Genomic DNA, 16,925 nt, shown 5'->3' on the forward strand with positions numbered 1-16,925 from the left:
GGCTGATTTTCTTTCAAAGCTTTCACAGGCATCAGGCATAAACATTTAAACATGTAAAAATAAACATCTTAAACTTGAAGATATGGATCAATATTTACATTTTGCACCAATATAAATGGATCATTAATCATGTAAACTATATATATATATATATATCTTTTTTTTTTTTTTTTTTAATGTATTGTTACACGTATTATTAATGCGGTTGATGCTACTTTGATACACATCATACAGAGTTTAGGCTTGAAAGACGTGGAAATATCAAAAACATCTTTGGAATTAGAATCAATTTTAAATTTCTCTCAGAGTGTAAGCACTGTGAAATAATTTGAAGTTGTGGCTTGAGAAAACAGGGTTAGTTAAAATTACAAAGCTTTGCCTCCTCTCCTGTAGAGGAAGTGTTCACAACCGATGGCAACGTAAGACAGAAGACTCGGAGGAAAACCTCCCAGATCACATCGCGCAAACTTGAAGCGGTGAATTGATTAAAACAAGATTTGCACTGCTGTGGCAAAAGGGAAACTATGTTGGAAGTTAAGACTCTCAAATGCAATCATCATTTTATCTAAGCTTGGAAATTAGTCACACAATTAAACAACGAATAAAGGAACTAATGAAATATGCCTGGAAAAGATAACATGAATGTGAATCGAGTGAGAAAGAAAGGTTTTTAAAGATGTGTGGTTCGTGTAAACTGTTCCTACCACCTGACAGATCCTCTTTAGAGAGCCAAATGGGTGCTTAACTATTATTCATTTTCAAATGTTTTTCCACCACTTTGTGGTGATTTCTTCATTTACACAATATGCAAGCCACTTCCAAGGCTTTTGTCATCCACCGCTGATATGCCACACAAAGTGATGAATGAAATTAACGAAACACAAAACTGTCTTGAAAGGTTGCGGTACAAGAGCCAACAACTGGCAACCTCCCCGGGTGCTTTTCTTTCAGTGATAATTAACAACTGTGGCAGTAGAAAGGAGGGAAAGCTGTGAAACAGAATTAGCACTGATTAAATAGCTGTCACTGTTTGATTACGGACAAAGTTAAAGGGGAAGCAACACAAAAGAGGAGCTGGAGCCGGAGGGAGGGTAATGAGTGTGGAAAAGAGCCGTGCATTAATCGACTTCAAGGCCGTCTCCGTCAAAAAGCTGGCTTTAACAGGGACAAGAACGTATGAGAGAAAAGGATCCGACACGCACACCACCCTTTCTCCAACTCTACTACAAATAAATGCCTGATCTGACAATCAGGCTCAGAAACTTACTGCCACAGCGATCCTTCCCAGAACGTGCTCCGGTATTCTTTTGTAGACGTCCAAAGATCCACCTGCATGGGAAAAAATAAAGATGTTTGTAGGCCTGGGTTTAACCCTAGTAATATGGCTACATTTCCTCTTTAATATACTAAGGAAAATCATAGTAAAAAACATGTAAAATTTGAGTGGGGAGAAAAATGCCTTGGCTTAAGATTTTGTTTAAAGGTAAATATCAGTTTAGTTTGAATTTCACTTTAAAACAGTTTATTTTTCATAAAAAGTAGTTCCAGAATCGTAAGAAAAACTCCAATTTCAATATGACTGTGACGTCAAACTACATGATGATTTTTGCTATAGTCCATCTTCTGTTATGCAAATAACTGATCTTAGCATAATGTTTACTTTTACTAGTAACTCAGGTTAAGAAAAGTTCCATGAAGTAGTCAGAAGTTACAGACTTTACTGACACACTGCTGAATGTGTGAAACATGGGAATCGTTGCATTAACACGCACTTAGACATACACACGCCTAAGAACCGCACTGTCCCCGATCTCACACCAGTGCATACATCTCCAAATGCACTTCAGTCAAGATTTATCACGCCCTTGTAGCTTTTAGCACACAGCCATGCTAAGCAGCTCACAGCGATCCTTTGATCTGCAGAAGTGTAAATGGACACTCAGCGGAGAGACAGAGCTGGGCTCTTCCCTCAAGTCTCTTCTGCGTAGCTGTAGGCAGCGAGGGAGAAAGCAACGTAGCAGAAAGTCTCACCATCCATAAATTCTGTGCATATGGAAATCCTGTTCTCCACAAAGAAGGCACTGAAGAAAGTGATGATGTAGGACGAATCGCACTGCAAATAAAGAAGACGCTGAACAATTAAGATAAACTCAGAGCATTTTGATTTATTCATAAAGTCGGAAAAGTGGTTGCTATCTTACTAACTCAATACAAACTTTCTTTCTTTGCTAATGTAAACTACTGTTCTACTGTGTTTATCCTTTTAAATTTTTAGAAGGGATTTTCTTGAATTGTGTCTAATAATTGGTGACAGTGTTTGTAGTACATCCTAAGGGAGAAATAACAGATCAATATATAGATCCATAATGCAGGAGGCTTTCTCAATTTAATAAATCAGCCAGCAGTATTCTCAAACTTCCTTATTTAACCACTGAAAGATAAACCATCTGCATATACTTCTGTATCTAAGGACTCTTACCAATATTTCTGAGCAGCTAAATACGACTCCACTGATGGGACCTAATAAATCTACCATTTTACCAGGTAGAATTTCCTTCACCATTTGTCCAAAAATATTGGGTCATCCCTCCAAATTCTTGAATTCAGCTATGCTAATCATCCTCCATGTCCGGCGTTGTGTAAAATCCAGGGTCTTAGCACCAAGCCTGCTTCTGCAGACATTTTCAAAAGAACGGTTTGCTCCCAGGAGCAGAGCTGAGTAAATAACAGCGTGAAAATTCCTGTTGTGGAATATCCTCACAAGTAAATCTGGTGGTATTAAAACACAGTAGAAGGGATCAAACTGAGTGTAGAGGTCACCTCCAAACTTCACCAGGCCTTTTACCACCAAGAAAACTTTATTTTGCTAGGAATTGATTGTGAATAACAAATTATGCTCTGAGGCAAACACTTTGAGGCCTCTTTATGACAAATAAGCGGAAACCCTTTAGAGAATCTGCAGCATATCCTGATTTAGTATCAAAAGTAGCCACACACTGCCGCAGTAACACGTTTCAGCTTTTTTTTTTATTTTTATACTCTTTATTTAACATTTTTCTTTATTACAATGAAACATACAACACACAAAACTTGGGGCGCTGATTTACAGTTGAGTAAAAGAAAACATTATAAGATGTTGCACATAGTTACGCTTCCTTGCTCTTATATGCCAGCCATTTACACCAGCGTTTGTAGTACACATGACCTTTTATATGTAAAAGATATGTCAGTTTCTCCATAGAGTGGATCTCTTCCACAGCTTCCCGCCAATGGACCTGCTGGGGGGGGGAGTTTCTTTAGCCAAGACCGTGTAATAGCTTTTTTGCTTGCAATTGATAAAATTTTAAAAAGGTATTCATCTTATTTTTTAAACACTTCTCCACTTATCAGCCCCAGCATAAAGATTCTGGGGTCTTTGGGGATGGCATACCCCAAAATTATCCCAATAGTCCGGCAGATTACATCCCAATACGATGCCATCTTAGGGCAGGACCAAAATACATGTGAGTGATTGACATTCTGGTGGCCGCATTGTCTCCAACATTGCTGCACTTCTCCTCTATATCTACTAGTAATTTCAGGCGTAATAAAGTATCTAATTAAGCACTTCCATCCAAATTCCTTCCATCTYTTAGAGCTGGTAGATGTCTGAAGAGTCACACACATTGAAAGCCAATCACCGTCTGTAATCCTTACTCCCAGTTCCTTCTCCCATTTTGACTTAATATTCAAGGTGTTATTTCCATTCTGCTTCTGCAACCCCTTATATAATTTGGAAACGGTTTTGCATGGGAGGTGAGTATAGGCATTTGTGAAAGTTTGCACTATAATATTACCTTCTGGGGGGACACCTTTTTTCCACTTTGGTGTTATAGAAATGTCTTACCTGAAAGTATTTCAATAAGTCTCTGTTCTCGAGATGAAATTCCCTTTTCAGTTGTTACACGTTTCAGCTTTTACATGACTTTGTGTCATGCCATTCATAGTAAATAATGTTTTAGAAACCGAATATTGCATATTCGACGTGTGTTATTTTTGGAGTGCTGCTTAGAAACAAAATGAAGTGGAAGCAGGAGCCCTTTAACATGAAATGGATTAAATGGTCAAAAAGATTCAGGAGGAGGAAAAACGAATTGTTTTTGCTGAAGAGGAACAGATGAGAGCTGGAGACACCAACCTTGTAGAGAATTTCCAGTTCTGACATGATTTGCTTCTGTAACTCCACTGTAATATCCAGAGGAATAACCTGTACTCACACATTACAAAAAAAAGAGAAAGGAGACAGTAGAGTTTATTAAATCAAACACAAAAATGCAATGGAAAGACACGGTAAAGGAGTCAATACAATCAGAGAAATTCTCACCTTGACAGCTAAAACACGCTTGCTAAGAACATGGTACGCTCTAGAGGAGAAAAAAAAAACAACAAATGGGCAAATATATTCAAATCATAATCTTAAAAATGGCCTTCCTTGCTTGTCACTGTCATTTCTAACTGTGTGAAATTAAAAGAACAACTGTACGTACAATTATTTCTTTATCTTTAGAAAGGTCATGGTCAGTTTTTAGAACCAGCTATGATTCTGTTCACTCTTGATTTAAACACAGATAAGTTCAGTTTTTCCTTTCTATTGCACAAAAGACATGCCAAGGTCTTTGCAAACAAATCTCCACCTACTTTCAGGCTTTCATTAATGTTCTGGACAGGGAACTGTAACAATCACTACTTTATTCATCTAAGAATATCGTACTCACTGTAATTAACAAGTGAAATAATGTTTCAGAAAACCTCAAAACTGATTTCCTTATAAAATACAGTAAAAGTAGATTTTTTTTTCTGTTGTTCAAATCAGCAATGACTAAAAGATTAAAACCAGATCAAGGCAACCCTTTCTCTCCAGACTTGAGTCTAGAGTTGCAGGTAAAGCTGCAGTCGCCGACCGGCCCCCTAATGATTTAATTAGCGAACACCTTAGCAGCATGTGTCGGCTTTAGTTACCGGCCTTGAAGGTCGGTTTACAGTGGCCCCGACAATACCTCAAGAGCTCTTAACATACAGTCCTCAAGGACGAACACTGTACGACAGCTGTCGAGTGATGAAGAGGAGGTGGGTTCGGCGTACGTCACGCGGGCCGGTTGATCTGCAGGTTTAAGACATGCGATCCTTACCCAACAACATGCAGCGGGCCCTCTGTGAGTATGCTACAAAGTGTGTTTAATGTGTCCAACTTTGGGGTGTCAAATTGCTGTTTCGGCGCACGCTCCTAAACTGGCCCAGAACTTTAATTAATGGCAACTATTAGGGCTGAGTTAGGTATTAACAAACAGGGCAAACGCCTAATGAGGCTATCCTGATGGTAACTAAGATGTGACAGAAAAACACCTTTCTAATAAAACAAAACAATAATGAATGATCATTTCTCATGCAGCCTAATCAAAAAGATGGAAATGAAAAGGCTGCACAATAACAAACTCAAACATTTCCTGACTTGTGTGGGATGTTTGATTTCCTAGAAGGAATGTTGATCGTACGCCTCATCGTGGAAGAAAGCTGATGGCCCCGTTTTCATTTTGATCTCTCTGTTCTCCTGTTAGCTACAATCAATAGCACTTAAGCATGACAGCTGCTTCTTAATTAAGAAGAGGATGTTAATTGATGCAGGACTGCAGGGGTACACATGTTATGTACCGACTTAGCCGTGTGTATGAGCGATTCAGAGCAGAATTACTGCAACACCAAACGACTCGTGGTTGTGATAGAGAAGCCTCCAAATGCTAAGCAGAGGAGTGACACAGCAAAATAACACATAGGCAGCAATTTGAGTTTATCTAGAGTCGTAAAAAAAAAAAAAAAAGAGATGGTTCAAAAACAGATACACTGAGATGGAAACTGTAGGTATAAATCCCATGTAAAATAGTTAAAAAGGTCAAAGTTAGAACAAAAAGTACATCGGGGCTGTAAAAGAGGTCGTGACGACTGCTTGGTCAAAGCTTTATTCTCAGGCTGGCCTTGACCACCCCAGGGCCCAGCATCCTCGTATGAGTTACAGTGACAGGCCTGTGACAGCGGGAGGCCAGGGGACAAGGTTACATGGGCACCCCCACCGTCACTTCCCCCCGATCTGACCCTAGTAAATGTGCCCCATTGCCTGGATCTTATTTACACTCCAGCTTGCTCTGTAATAAAAGCTCCATCATGCAGTATTCATAGGGCCTCTCACGATGCCTCTAAACTTGGGGCTGTGGGTTACGGACACGGGCCTTTTTGGATCAGGGCTAGCAGACATGCGTGTTCGGCTCGGTTACATAAATGACACTCTGTGCTTCTCGCTGGCCATCCTGTCTGAAACCGACATAAATGGGTTTCAAAGAAGCCTAAATACAAACATTCATAATTAAGTTAACTTATTAAGTTTTCTTCCCTCTCGGCAGGAACTAGAAGTGCTTAACCTGTTGTAAAGACAACGACACACAGATGATTTGTCCAACTCAGAACTTGGGATTCAGACTTTCCAGTACAAATGCAACGACTTTTCCAGAGTCAAACTCCCATTGGTGTCGGCTCTTTTCATCTCTGTTTGTACTGTTAAAGTTCAAATCTAGGACCAGGACTATAACCCATTCGTTTCGGATTAATTAAGTATATAGATTAATTAAGTATATAGATAAAAATCCAGAGCCAAAACCTTTGAATTTGCATGTTTCTTGTACACCTTAAACCTGATGTAACAGCAACATCTGCAAACATCGGCCCAATGGAGGTTCATTCTTGCTTTGAAAAACTATCTGATTGGACGCTAGAAAAGACTAGCGTGTGCAAGTTGTGCTAAGAGGAGCCCATCACTAACGCTGTTCAAGCCTTAAATACAATCTCAATAGATTTTGGGAGGAAATTGGGAATTAAGTTTGTAAATACAAACACTTTTCCGAGCTATTTTAGTTCTTATCCAACTTAAAAACACTTCTGTCAAATTCAGCACTTTTCCAGACTTTAAAAACACCCTTTTTTGACTCTTGCTGTAAGTGCAAATTTGTCTGGATACATAAGAGGCTTGTATTATTCTGAAAGTGTTTCCCTTGCTTGAGCTGATTTAGATTTTGCTAACAGAGACCAAGACGCAATCCTAGAATCTCACAACCATTAACCAAATAGGTTCAGCCCTTCAATACACACTCTAATCAATGAGGTGAGAAAACAAAATCAATGGAGAAAATGGGCTGTGATGCTAAAGTACCAGGTGTGGGTGTCTAAGTAGATGTCGCTAGAGTCACAGCCAGGCAAATGTGATGTTTTAATTGCCCTGCTGGATCCATGAGTCGTGTGTGTCCTTGTTGGAGTATTTATAAGCTGTAACGCCGGTCAGATTGGTGAACAGTGTGTAATAAAAAGAAGGGGGGGGGGGTGTGTGAAGGCAGACTTTGATGGATGAGCAGGGTCAACGCGTGGCTGTGAAGAGCTGTAGTGTTGGTAACATTCAATCAAGTCGAAATGACTCCGGGTCATAAATAGGGTAGGAGGTTAATAGGTGGGGAGCCGTTTGTAGATCTATTCACATGTGATGAACCCAATCTGAGCTGCACCAAACAGCAGAGACTGACAAGGATATAAGTCCTTATAACGTCCGCCCACACCATGAGCGCATGTATATAAATACTCCCTGAAAACACAGCGGCTCTCTAATTGAACATTACTATAAAGCAGTGTGACAGAGGATAACCTCTGGCTCATTGAACATCTTGTTCTGGATTGACTTTTGTTTGTCAACCAAATAAAAATCTATTTCATTTGTCAGATATTTTACTGCTGAAATTTAGCTCGACATCATTTCACTCACTTTGTTTCACTTACTTAATTATAAAGCACATAAAACCAAAGGGTTTGTAAAGGTAGAATATAAATACATGTAGCAAAATAAACCTGGTGAGTTTGGCCCAAAAGCACAGCTTAGGATGATTAAATGTACCCAAATTAAATAATCAGTAGGTAATAGCTATATTAAATGGAATTTGTTTTCTTCAAGTTAAACTTTATAACAAACTTCTAAATAAAGTACTCATTCGATAGCAAGAGCCGCTTTATTAACTCCGTATTTTTTGTTAATCTTCTTCTTCCAACCATGTCAGTTTCAGCACCAATGCATATAGATTTTTACTGGACTAAATTGACCAGAGAATTTGTTGGGGTTGCATTATTGGCTTTCTTCAGTGCAGTGTAACCATTTCTGGTGCCAAACTGATGAACAATCCTATTCCCTTTTAACTATTAAAGGATGAAGCCTACCGAAACAATTTTAAAAGCAGCGAAAGAAGTTCGAATGGGCAAAAGATGGAATACGAAAACAAAGGGTGGTTCTGTGCTGGCACCCTGACGGGAAAATTTACAGGTTTTGCTGAGGACGGTCTGAAGCAGATCGCTCTGTCAAGTCAAGGTTAGTCTTAGCAGTGATCAATACTTCAATCTCAATAAAACAGCTCAATTGCGGAGAATTGATGGGGAATGGAAAGAAAAGGTGGGGAGAGAAAGATAGAAGAGCAACAGAAATGCCAACCTTGTCATAACGCAGCAGGTCTGTAATACATTTGTCTACTGGATGGAGCTCTTTACGGTGGCAGGCAGAGTGCTACTCTCCAGACCGATTAAGTCAATGGCTGTCATACCTTATAGCCCCCAAATCAATATCATATATGTTTGCAACCTTCGAACCAGAATAAATAAGTGAAGATGGAGACACAAACCAGCCTGATAGATGTCACACCGACCACAGAGATGAATGAACCAAACACAGAATCAGAGGATGGAGGATTCTTCGCACAGCAACATGTTTTAGTATGGACAAGTTCACATTTTAGCACAACTAAAACCATTTTAGTTGCTTGATCAGGTACTTCAATACATCTCAATCTACAGCAGGTAACTTTGTGCTTGTGATGCTGGTCCCCCATGTGTGAGCAATACTCACTTATAAACCGTGCCTCCGTTTCCATGGCCAAGTTGCTCCTGATAGTGGAGATCCTGGGCATTTATCTACAGGGCAGCAAACACATGTACGCAGGTTAAAGTACCATGGAAGTGGGGAGGGCTGCGTTGTTCAGGAGAGACGGAGGGAGAGCATGCCCGTGTGAAGCAGAAGGGGCGACGCTGTTATTGGAAGCCATAAACAAGCCAGGCATCAGGTCAGCCCAAGTTCAGCGACACGCGGAGAGAAAACAGAGCAGCAGTAGGAGGGGATCAATACTACACTTGCTGTCCAATTTATAAAAGGATATTGGGTTTGGGTGAGAAAGGCAGTGACTTATGGTTGGTTTAAAGCTGCCTTTTTCTCTTTAGATCATTTAAGTTCATTTGAACTGAATTAAAAAGAAAAAACTACAACAGCATTATTTGTCCTTTCTTGCTTTTCTTTTAAAAAACATTTTTAACTGGATCTAAAAGAAGCTTGCTAAAACAAGAATTAAAGCTCCAATTCTGATTTCTGGAAAACTTAGCTGAATATACCAGGAATTTATTAATCAAAAATCAAAAACAAAACATAAAAAGACTGTTAAGACATAAACAAGCCACCAGCCAAAACATGATTTACTGCAAAAAATGAATTCTGGCCTTCACACCAAAGGCAATTCAAATTATTATTATATTTGCAAATTGACCAAAACCCTAACTTTTGTAAGCATAAAAAAAGGAAATATTCAGCAACTCATTTTTAAAGTTACACACTAGTTGTTTTTTGCTACTTAATGATGCCAAAACAACATTTATCCCTTTTGTAACGTAATTGGGACATAAAAATCTGAGGTGTTGGTCTTATTATCAAGGCAGGGTACTATTTACATAATGCTGATGATACAGTCTTGTGCTCAATTGTTTCATTAAAGAATAGTTGATTTTTTGCTTGAAATAAACTTTTGCATCTTGTATCTTAATTGTGGCATTTCTTTATATTACCTTCTGTTTTCCTTCATTGCATATAATGTGAATGTAAGAATGGTGTTCAACAGCAGTAATTGTCTGAGTAGAGGTGGGAGGCTTTGTTGATAATACACTGTAAGCGATCACAACGTGATGATGACCTGTCAAAGCAGATAGCTTATGGGATCGTCTTTAAAGGATATTCGATTCACTAAAGATCTACTGTATGCTCCCACTCAGAAACTATAATTTCCCTCATTTTCCTTAAGCTTCAAGCATCAACTTTTAAGCAGCTGAGATAAAATAGTTTCTGTTTTTTTGTGGATGAATTGGCAGAAAAAAACAGGCAAAAGCTGGTGACTGACTTAGGAAAATGAGTAAAGAGACTACAACTACTACTACAAACATTAATAATAACAATAAAGTTAGCTGTGATAATTGTAATAAATTTGTAAATAATAATCATGATACAAAAGTGTCATAGCTGCTTATTTTTCTAAAATACCCTTTTAATTTTTTGCAGCTAGAGTGCACTTTAATGATTTAGAATGCTTGCAGAGTTGAGAGTTTCTTCACCAGATATTATTTTATTCATGTCGATTGTGAAAAAAATTGCCATGATATTTTTACCACGTTGCCCAACTAATATCAGACAGCCAGAGAGAAATACATAGCTATAGAGATTAAGCTAAGCATGTAATTTGAATGCTGGCTGGAAGTACATTTATTTAGGCCAAACTGTATCCAATTATATTTTTTTTAATAACAAAGAAAAAAAAAGGATTCAAAATATAATTTAAGCAAGACTACAAATGTTCAAGCATACAGTTCAAACAAGCTCCTTGCTAAATTTAAACTAAATTTAATTGTGAGCAGAGAGGTAAAAAGAGAGAAACTAAATGGATAAAAGACGTGAAAGAGATGGGAGGCAACAAATCTATTAGTTCATCGGTTTACAGAAGAAACCCGAGAGTCTGAGGTCTTAATTTTCTTCCTCACAAGCAGACTAATACCTGACTACGAATGTGAGAATGAAAAATAGGTGCGCAGAAAGTTTTCATTCGTCAGTCTGAAAGTTAGCTGTCAACTCTATATTGCGGAGCATATATTTTTTTTGACGACTCACCTGCCCGTTTGTCAAGATCGTCTTCAACTCTGCAGATGACTTCTTCAAACTGGACAAAGGAAACCAAATGTTTCTCAACTTTTCTATCCTCCAAGCAGCTGCAGCTTAACCCATGAACCTACCAGTGACGTGCGGTCAGGGAAGGCAGGTGAGGCAGAGCCTCACCTGTCATCATGGAAAAATAATATATAATAATAAAATAATTTATAAAGATATTTTCACCCTTTGGTTTGTACTATAAAGTACCCATTTTTTATTTAATTTAACCAAATCTGATTATTTTTTTCCTGTAAAATCGCTGAATTTTCGCATTTTCTCATTCAAATTCTCAGAAGCGAAGCCGGTGAGGCAGCAGTGAGCACCGCACATCACTAGAACTGACACATCAGCTTCATGGTGAGAAAAACTCACCTGTTGTTGGCTAAGGAGTCTGGGACAACCTGAGTGCAGTCGTTGGCTGGGCTGGGCCTCGTGTTAACCTGATGGTGAGCAAACACAAATGTGACGAAAACAAACTGATACACGAAGCGAAAGACAAGCAGATGGAAACACAGGCGAAATTTTCATGAACGATAAACGTGCAGTGTTTTCATAAGAGAGAGAAGCAAGAAAAGAGGCGAAGAAAGGGAAAAATTAATGTACAGTAATGTGGCTTTCCATTAGAGAAAATAAAACTGATTACAATAAATCGGCAAGTTCAGGAATTAAAATGTTATACCTCACTGGGGCCTTTATTCCCTGCTTTCTATGTCTATTCAACTGTATCTGTTCATTCAAGAGCACTTCATAATCAGCCCAGATATATATTAAAAAAAAGAAAAATCAAGAGATAAGACCCTGGAAAGGGAACACTAAAAATAACTCCTAAATTGAGGTCAAAAGACCAATGTGTTGGGCTCACAAAAGCTCGGGGATTCTCCCTTTAATTAGTGCCCAGGAAAACCTCATTTAAATGCCACACAAGGTTCCTCTTAGCCAATTACTTTTGTGCTATAAAAAAGGGGAAACATTACCAAACGACTAAAGGTTTCTGGAGAACGACATCTTCTCAAAACAGACCCTTGACCTTAAAAAAAAAAAAAAGAAAAAGGAAAAACTGACACAGTTCAGTGGGTGTTACAAAAGCTCCTCTGAGGATGGGTTAAATAAAAACACTCAGTGTTTTAGTGGGGGTTGAGTTTGTCATTGAAATGCAGATGGATGTAATATGGATCATCGGGAGAGATGGAGGAGGTGTCAAGTCATTTAACCCATGATAATTAGCAGCGACTTTCAATGGCAACATATGCCGAACATAAAAAGGGGAAGGTCTGGGGAAAGGCCATTTGGGGGCTTGTAATGACAATTTCACGGTTGAACAATGACATCTTCTTATTGCCTGATTTTGCTCTAACCAACGCCTGATATTCCTCCTATCTTACGGATCACGATACTCTGGAGGGGAATCAGGATTTCTCAGGAACGCCGTTACGCTAAACGACTTTCCCGAGAATCCAGAGCGACTCAGGAGGAGAAAGTCGAGCCCTCTGACAGAGGGAGCCGCGTATCTCCATACATAAACATGGAAAAAGGAGAATGAGTGAAAGAAAAGGAGAGCCTTGACTTCAATTGACATTTCAATAAGTGGAACACAGCATTACCAATCCATTTGACTCAACTTCCCGCCCTCCCCCGCCCCCCACGCTTCCCGTGTAAGGCAGCCGAAACAATTATTGAGATGGGTACCTTCAGGCCATGTATGTTCCGGATCCCTGGAGTCTTGCCGGCTGAAACAGTAATTGGTTAGATTGTAGAACACATCAGTGGACCATTTACAAATGTGTTGAAAAGGAATCAGTTCTTTATAAATAATAAAAAAAAAGAATAAGGTGATGAAATGACACAAGGGTTGGTCTGAGAATGAGAGTGACTGAGATATTGGGCTCCTGAGAGAGCTGGTGGTAGGTAAAGAAGAAAAAGAAGAAGAAAAACAATCAGAGTTGGAGCGGGGACATAAAGGAGAAACCGACTCCCGCAGAGTAAAAGAGACACAAAGAATGTTTTATCACTCCGCCCTTGAGGCCAGCGATCTTGTATGACTTTGAACTGGAAACTATAACGTGGTGTTGAAAAAGTAAGTACTGGAGAAGCAAGTGCGTTAAAACCACAGAGAAGAAGAAGCTACACAATGCTGGAGATAAAAGCAAATACTTGCACAGCCAGATAATGTTGATGGATGTGTTGAGAAGAAAATGTGATCATTTCTCAGTAAAAAAGTGATTATTATGTTGATATATTGGTAAAAGTAAATCAGCATCTTTCTTATCACTATGGTTTGGTTGTTTTTCAGTAATTGCTTGATCCTTCAGCTTTTGCATTGTGAATTTCTACACACAAAGAGGGACGAGGGAGTTTAACTACACATATCTCATACTCCATCTCAGAATCCCTGCAGGCAGATGGCCTCATATCAACATCTTCCTTTTCAAAGCTGTTTCCAGCAACATCCAGTGTTCAGAAAAGTTGTATGATCCCTGATCCTCTGATATCAGGGATCACCAAGCGGGTGTGACACTCAGTGTTTCAAGTAGGGTCTATTTCCTCTGTGGGGCAATATAAAAAGACTTACTGAGAACTAGTTAGTAAGTTAGCTAATAACTAAGATGGAAAAGCAGTTCATGGATTCACCACAAAACCTCAAAAGCAACTTGATCAACTCTAACTTTTTATACCAACTTAAAAGGTTGATATAAAAATAAGTGAGATTATGGTATTTAAGTGTTAATTGGACTCTGAAGAGATGTTGACACAACATGGTTTTACTGTGTTTCTTCTATCTTAAATTAGGCATATGTGTGTATGTAGCTGTAGTTTTAAACATGGACCTGACATTTTGATTGGCTGTTGATCACAATGGACCAGCCTCCAGTACCTGATTAAAGTGGTTCTTTACTCTGACCCACTGAGATAGCTCTAGTTTATTGGAGCCAGACTTGGCTGCTTGCAGCAGAGGAACCACAGACCAGCTGATCCGACATCAGCTCAGCCAACTTGGTAAAAAAACTCATTTACGATCTTTAGTATTTTGGCCACTATCCTTCATCTGGAGTGAACATCAAATGCAATCCATCCAAAAGACTCAATATAGTATTATTCAGTAAAGTGTGAATTCACAATAGCATTAGTACTAACCAAAAATATTACACTTTGCACAGTCCTTTGCAACATTAATATTTAACACTGCATACCAAAGTAAAGATGTTATGTTCAATTCGAGCTGCACAATATACTGAATCACAATCGTCAATGCGATATCAGTGACGATTGTGACCAGTTTAATGCTTTATTGGGTAAGCTGTACAATTTTACGTGCTAGACATTACAAACCATCTTTTCTGCAATATTTGGGCAATTTAGATGGACCTTTTCCCTCCTTTTTTGTCCACAACTGATAAGAATCCAACACCAGAAATTTCAGGGAGAGAGTAGGGAACATCATGAAGGTGGAAAACAGAAAGTAAAAAAGTAACGTTAATCACAACCACTTCAATATTCCTCAAATATATCACTAAGTCATGATTCCCTAGAATGGCGCAGCTCCATTTTTGATCTGTTGTAAATTTCTCCACTTCTAATTTGAGCTGCAAAATACAACTGAATCGCAGCTGTGATCTCAATATCGATGTTTGCTTTAATAAAAAGCTTGGTGGGTAACTATATAAATATATCTTCAGCTTTTACATTTTATATTACAACCATTTACAAGCATATGTCAGTAAATTGGAATATACATTGCAATAATAACAATCTTTAATGACGTATTTTAAACACACTCTTTAAGCTTTTAAATCTTTAATCTTAAAAGTCATGTTTTCATTCACCGCAAGCAGAAAATCCATCATGATTAACAAAAATAAAGGCTTGAAAAACACATTCCAAGTTTTATGAACTTGCAACCGGATAAATAAGGTGATATTGAACACCTTAGCTTGGAGCAGATGCTCGCATCGGACACTAATGACGTCGCTCAAAATGCCAATGGTCACACAGTGATGGAAAGACAGATGAGAAACAGAAGAAAGAAGAAAACTGGCAAATATTTCAATATTTATCAATATCGTGCCCATCGCAAGATTTTCTAATATTGTGCAGCCCTACTTTGTTTCCACATCTGTTAAAGATTTTAGCAAACCAGATGCAAAACTCATGGACAGTGGTAGAAACACTGATATGACAAAACAGTCAGAGGAAAATTTGGCTCAATGGCAACTTCTACCCTCACCTCGATGTTAAACAGCAAAATCCCTGTGGCGTGTTTTCCAAATATCTTGGAAGCCTTTTTCTAACCTAGTGTGATTGTAAATTAAGACTCTGTACCTCTTGGAAAAATCTGTAGAGGGTCTGGCAGCAGTCCATTCATGCGCTGTTCATTCATTGTGTTGCAGTACTAAAATCAAGAAGAAGAAAAAAAATAACATATTTAAGAAAAATACTGGCTTGACCATTAATGCACAAAAGACAACTTAAACATCCTGGAATGTTTCTAGAATAATTAGGTTAAAAATTTGAGGAAAAGAGATATTTTTCTAGCTAGGTTAGAATAAGTCCAAAACATCTTCAAAAAAAAAAAAAAAAGTGAGCATGCTGTGCTGAAATCTGTTGCCGATGAGGTCCAATGCCCTGTGGGCTTGTTCTGAGGGAGTGTAGCATTAACCCTTTTCTCCTCCAGGTCAGCAGCTCACCAAACACTCATATCCTACAGGACTAACACGAGCAGACGCACTCTGGAGCCTTTCAGCTGCTTGCCAAGGCAATGCAATAATTGATGTTTCAGTTAAACAAACCATCTGTTAAAGTGTGAGCTTCTGCGCATGGAAACATTCGTGTGTGGGTGGGTGGGTGCATTTGAGTTTTCCTTTCAAGATTTCTATCTGAATGCCTAAAAATACCAAAAACAGCGCAATGTTTGTATGTAGAGGAAACCTACATGAGTTCATTGTGTTTAATTTTCTATCCAGTGTGAATAAGGCAGTCGCCACAGCAATATGTAAATCTGCTCTCTCATTGTGAAGGAGGGAGGGAGGACGATGGGACCGGCTTGGATGGGAATGGATCAGAATGGCTACCCAAGTGGCACAGCTGTTATTAAAAGGCCTATTTATCACTGTCAGATCCCCTCCTCGCTCCTAGCCCTCTGCTTTTACCCTCCAGCACTTTCACTAGGCCACATCTGAACAATATGGCCTAATACCAAAAAAAAAGAAGAAGAAGAAGAAGGAGGAGAAAAAAAAATGCAATGTGTGTTGAGGTTGTGGGAGCAGATCGGGCTTCATGTACCTTTAATTTTCCGCTCAGCTGGCTTATTGATTAAAGCCGCAATTACCACCTAATCTTTAGTAGGTGTGTTATTAAAAGACACTCTCCATTGTTGGCCAATAACTAAACAGTGTCCGAACTCAAACGGTATCGCTAAGCCTTAAGGGACACACGAGAGAAGTGTGGGTCTCATCATCATTAGCCGAGTAAGGGGGAAACGGGAGTAAAAACGATGGAATTAGAGTCACTACCTCCAGGGGGGGCCGCATGAGGAGAGGATGGTGGGGCAGGAGGGGTCACATGTTTTATTTTAGCACCTGACGTAGACCAGTCTTTAACTTTGAACAGGGGCGTCTGTCTTTCAAGGTGTCGAACAGTGATTAGAGATGCCTGGAAGTCGAGGCGGTCTCACAGGAGCATGTAGCAGCAATCAATGTTTGCAAAGAAGTGGAAGACTTTTTAGAACAGATGCCCTCTGCACACTCCCGTTAATTAACTTGTGAATTTGAGCATTAATTTGAGCAACCAGAAGTGTCTTTTTTTTTTTTGGCAAGCAGAGATCTTGGGGAAGAAAAAAAAAGACGAAAAATTGATTTTG

The 16,925-nt window shown here is 39.0% G+C and overlaps 1 protein-coding gene across 2 annotated transcripts in view; it reads right to left on the reverse strand.

Moving 5' to 3' along the window:
* Positions 1-16,925, reverse strand: part of map2k5 (mitogen-activated protein kinase kinase 5) — a 53,668-nt gene that overhangs the window by 31,581 nt on the left and 5,162 nt on the right. For both annotated transcript variants that reach the window (XM_008404628.2, XM_008404630.2), the window contains exons 4-12: positions 15,389-15,458; positions 12,758-12,798; positions 11,444-11,511; positions 11,033-11,081; positions 8,960-9,024; positions 4,364-4,403; positions 4,178-4,246; positions 2,032-2,113; positions 1,268-1,329 (exon numbers count right to left, since the gene is read on the reverse strand). In XM_008404628.2, coding sequence (XP_008402850.1) covers positions 1,268-1,329; positions 2,032-2,113; positions 4,178-4,246; positions 4,364-4,403; positions 8,960-9,024; positions 11,033-11,081; positions 11,444-11,511; positions 12,758-12,798; positions 15,389-15,458 — 546 coding nt within the window. The remainder of the gene's footprint in view (positions 1-1,267; positions 1,330-2,031; positions 2,114-4,177; positions 4,247-4,363; positions 4,404-8,959; positions 9,025-11,032; positions 11,082-11,443; positions 11,512-12,757; positions 12,799-15,388; positions 15,459-16,925) is intronic.

The sequence above is a fragment of the Poecilia reticulata genome, linkage group LG3, assembly GCF_000633615.1.
Source record: "Poecilia reticulata strain Guanapo linkage group LG3, Guppy_female_1.0+MT, whole genome shotgun sequence".
NCBI classification, from domain to species: Eukaryota; Metazoa; Chordata; class Actinopteri; order Cyprinodontiformes; family Poeciliidae; genus Poecilia; species Poecilia reticulata.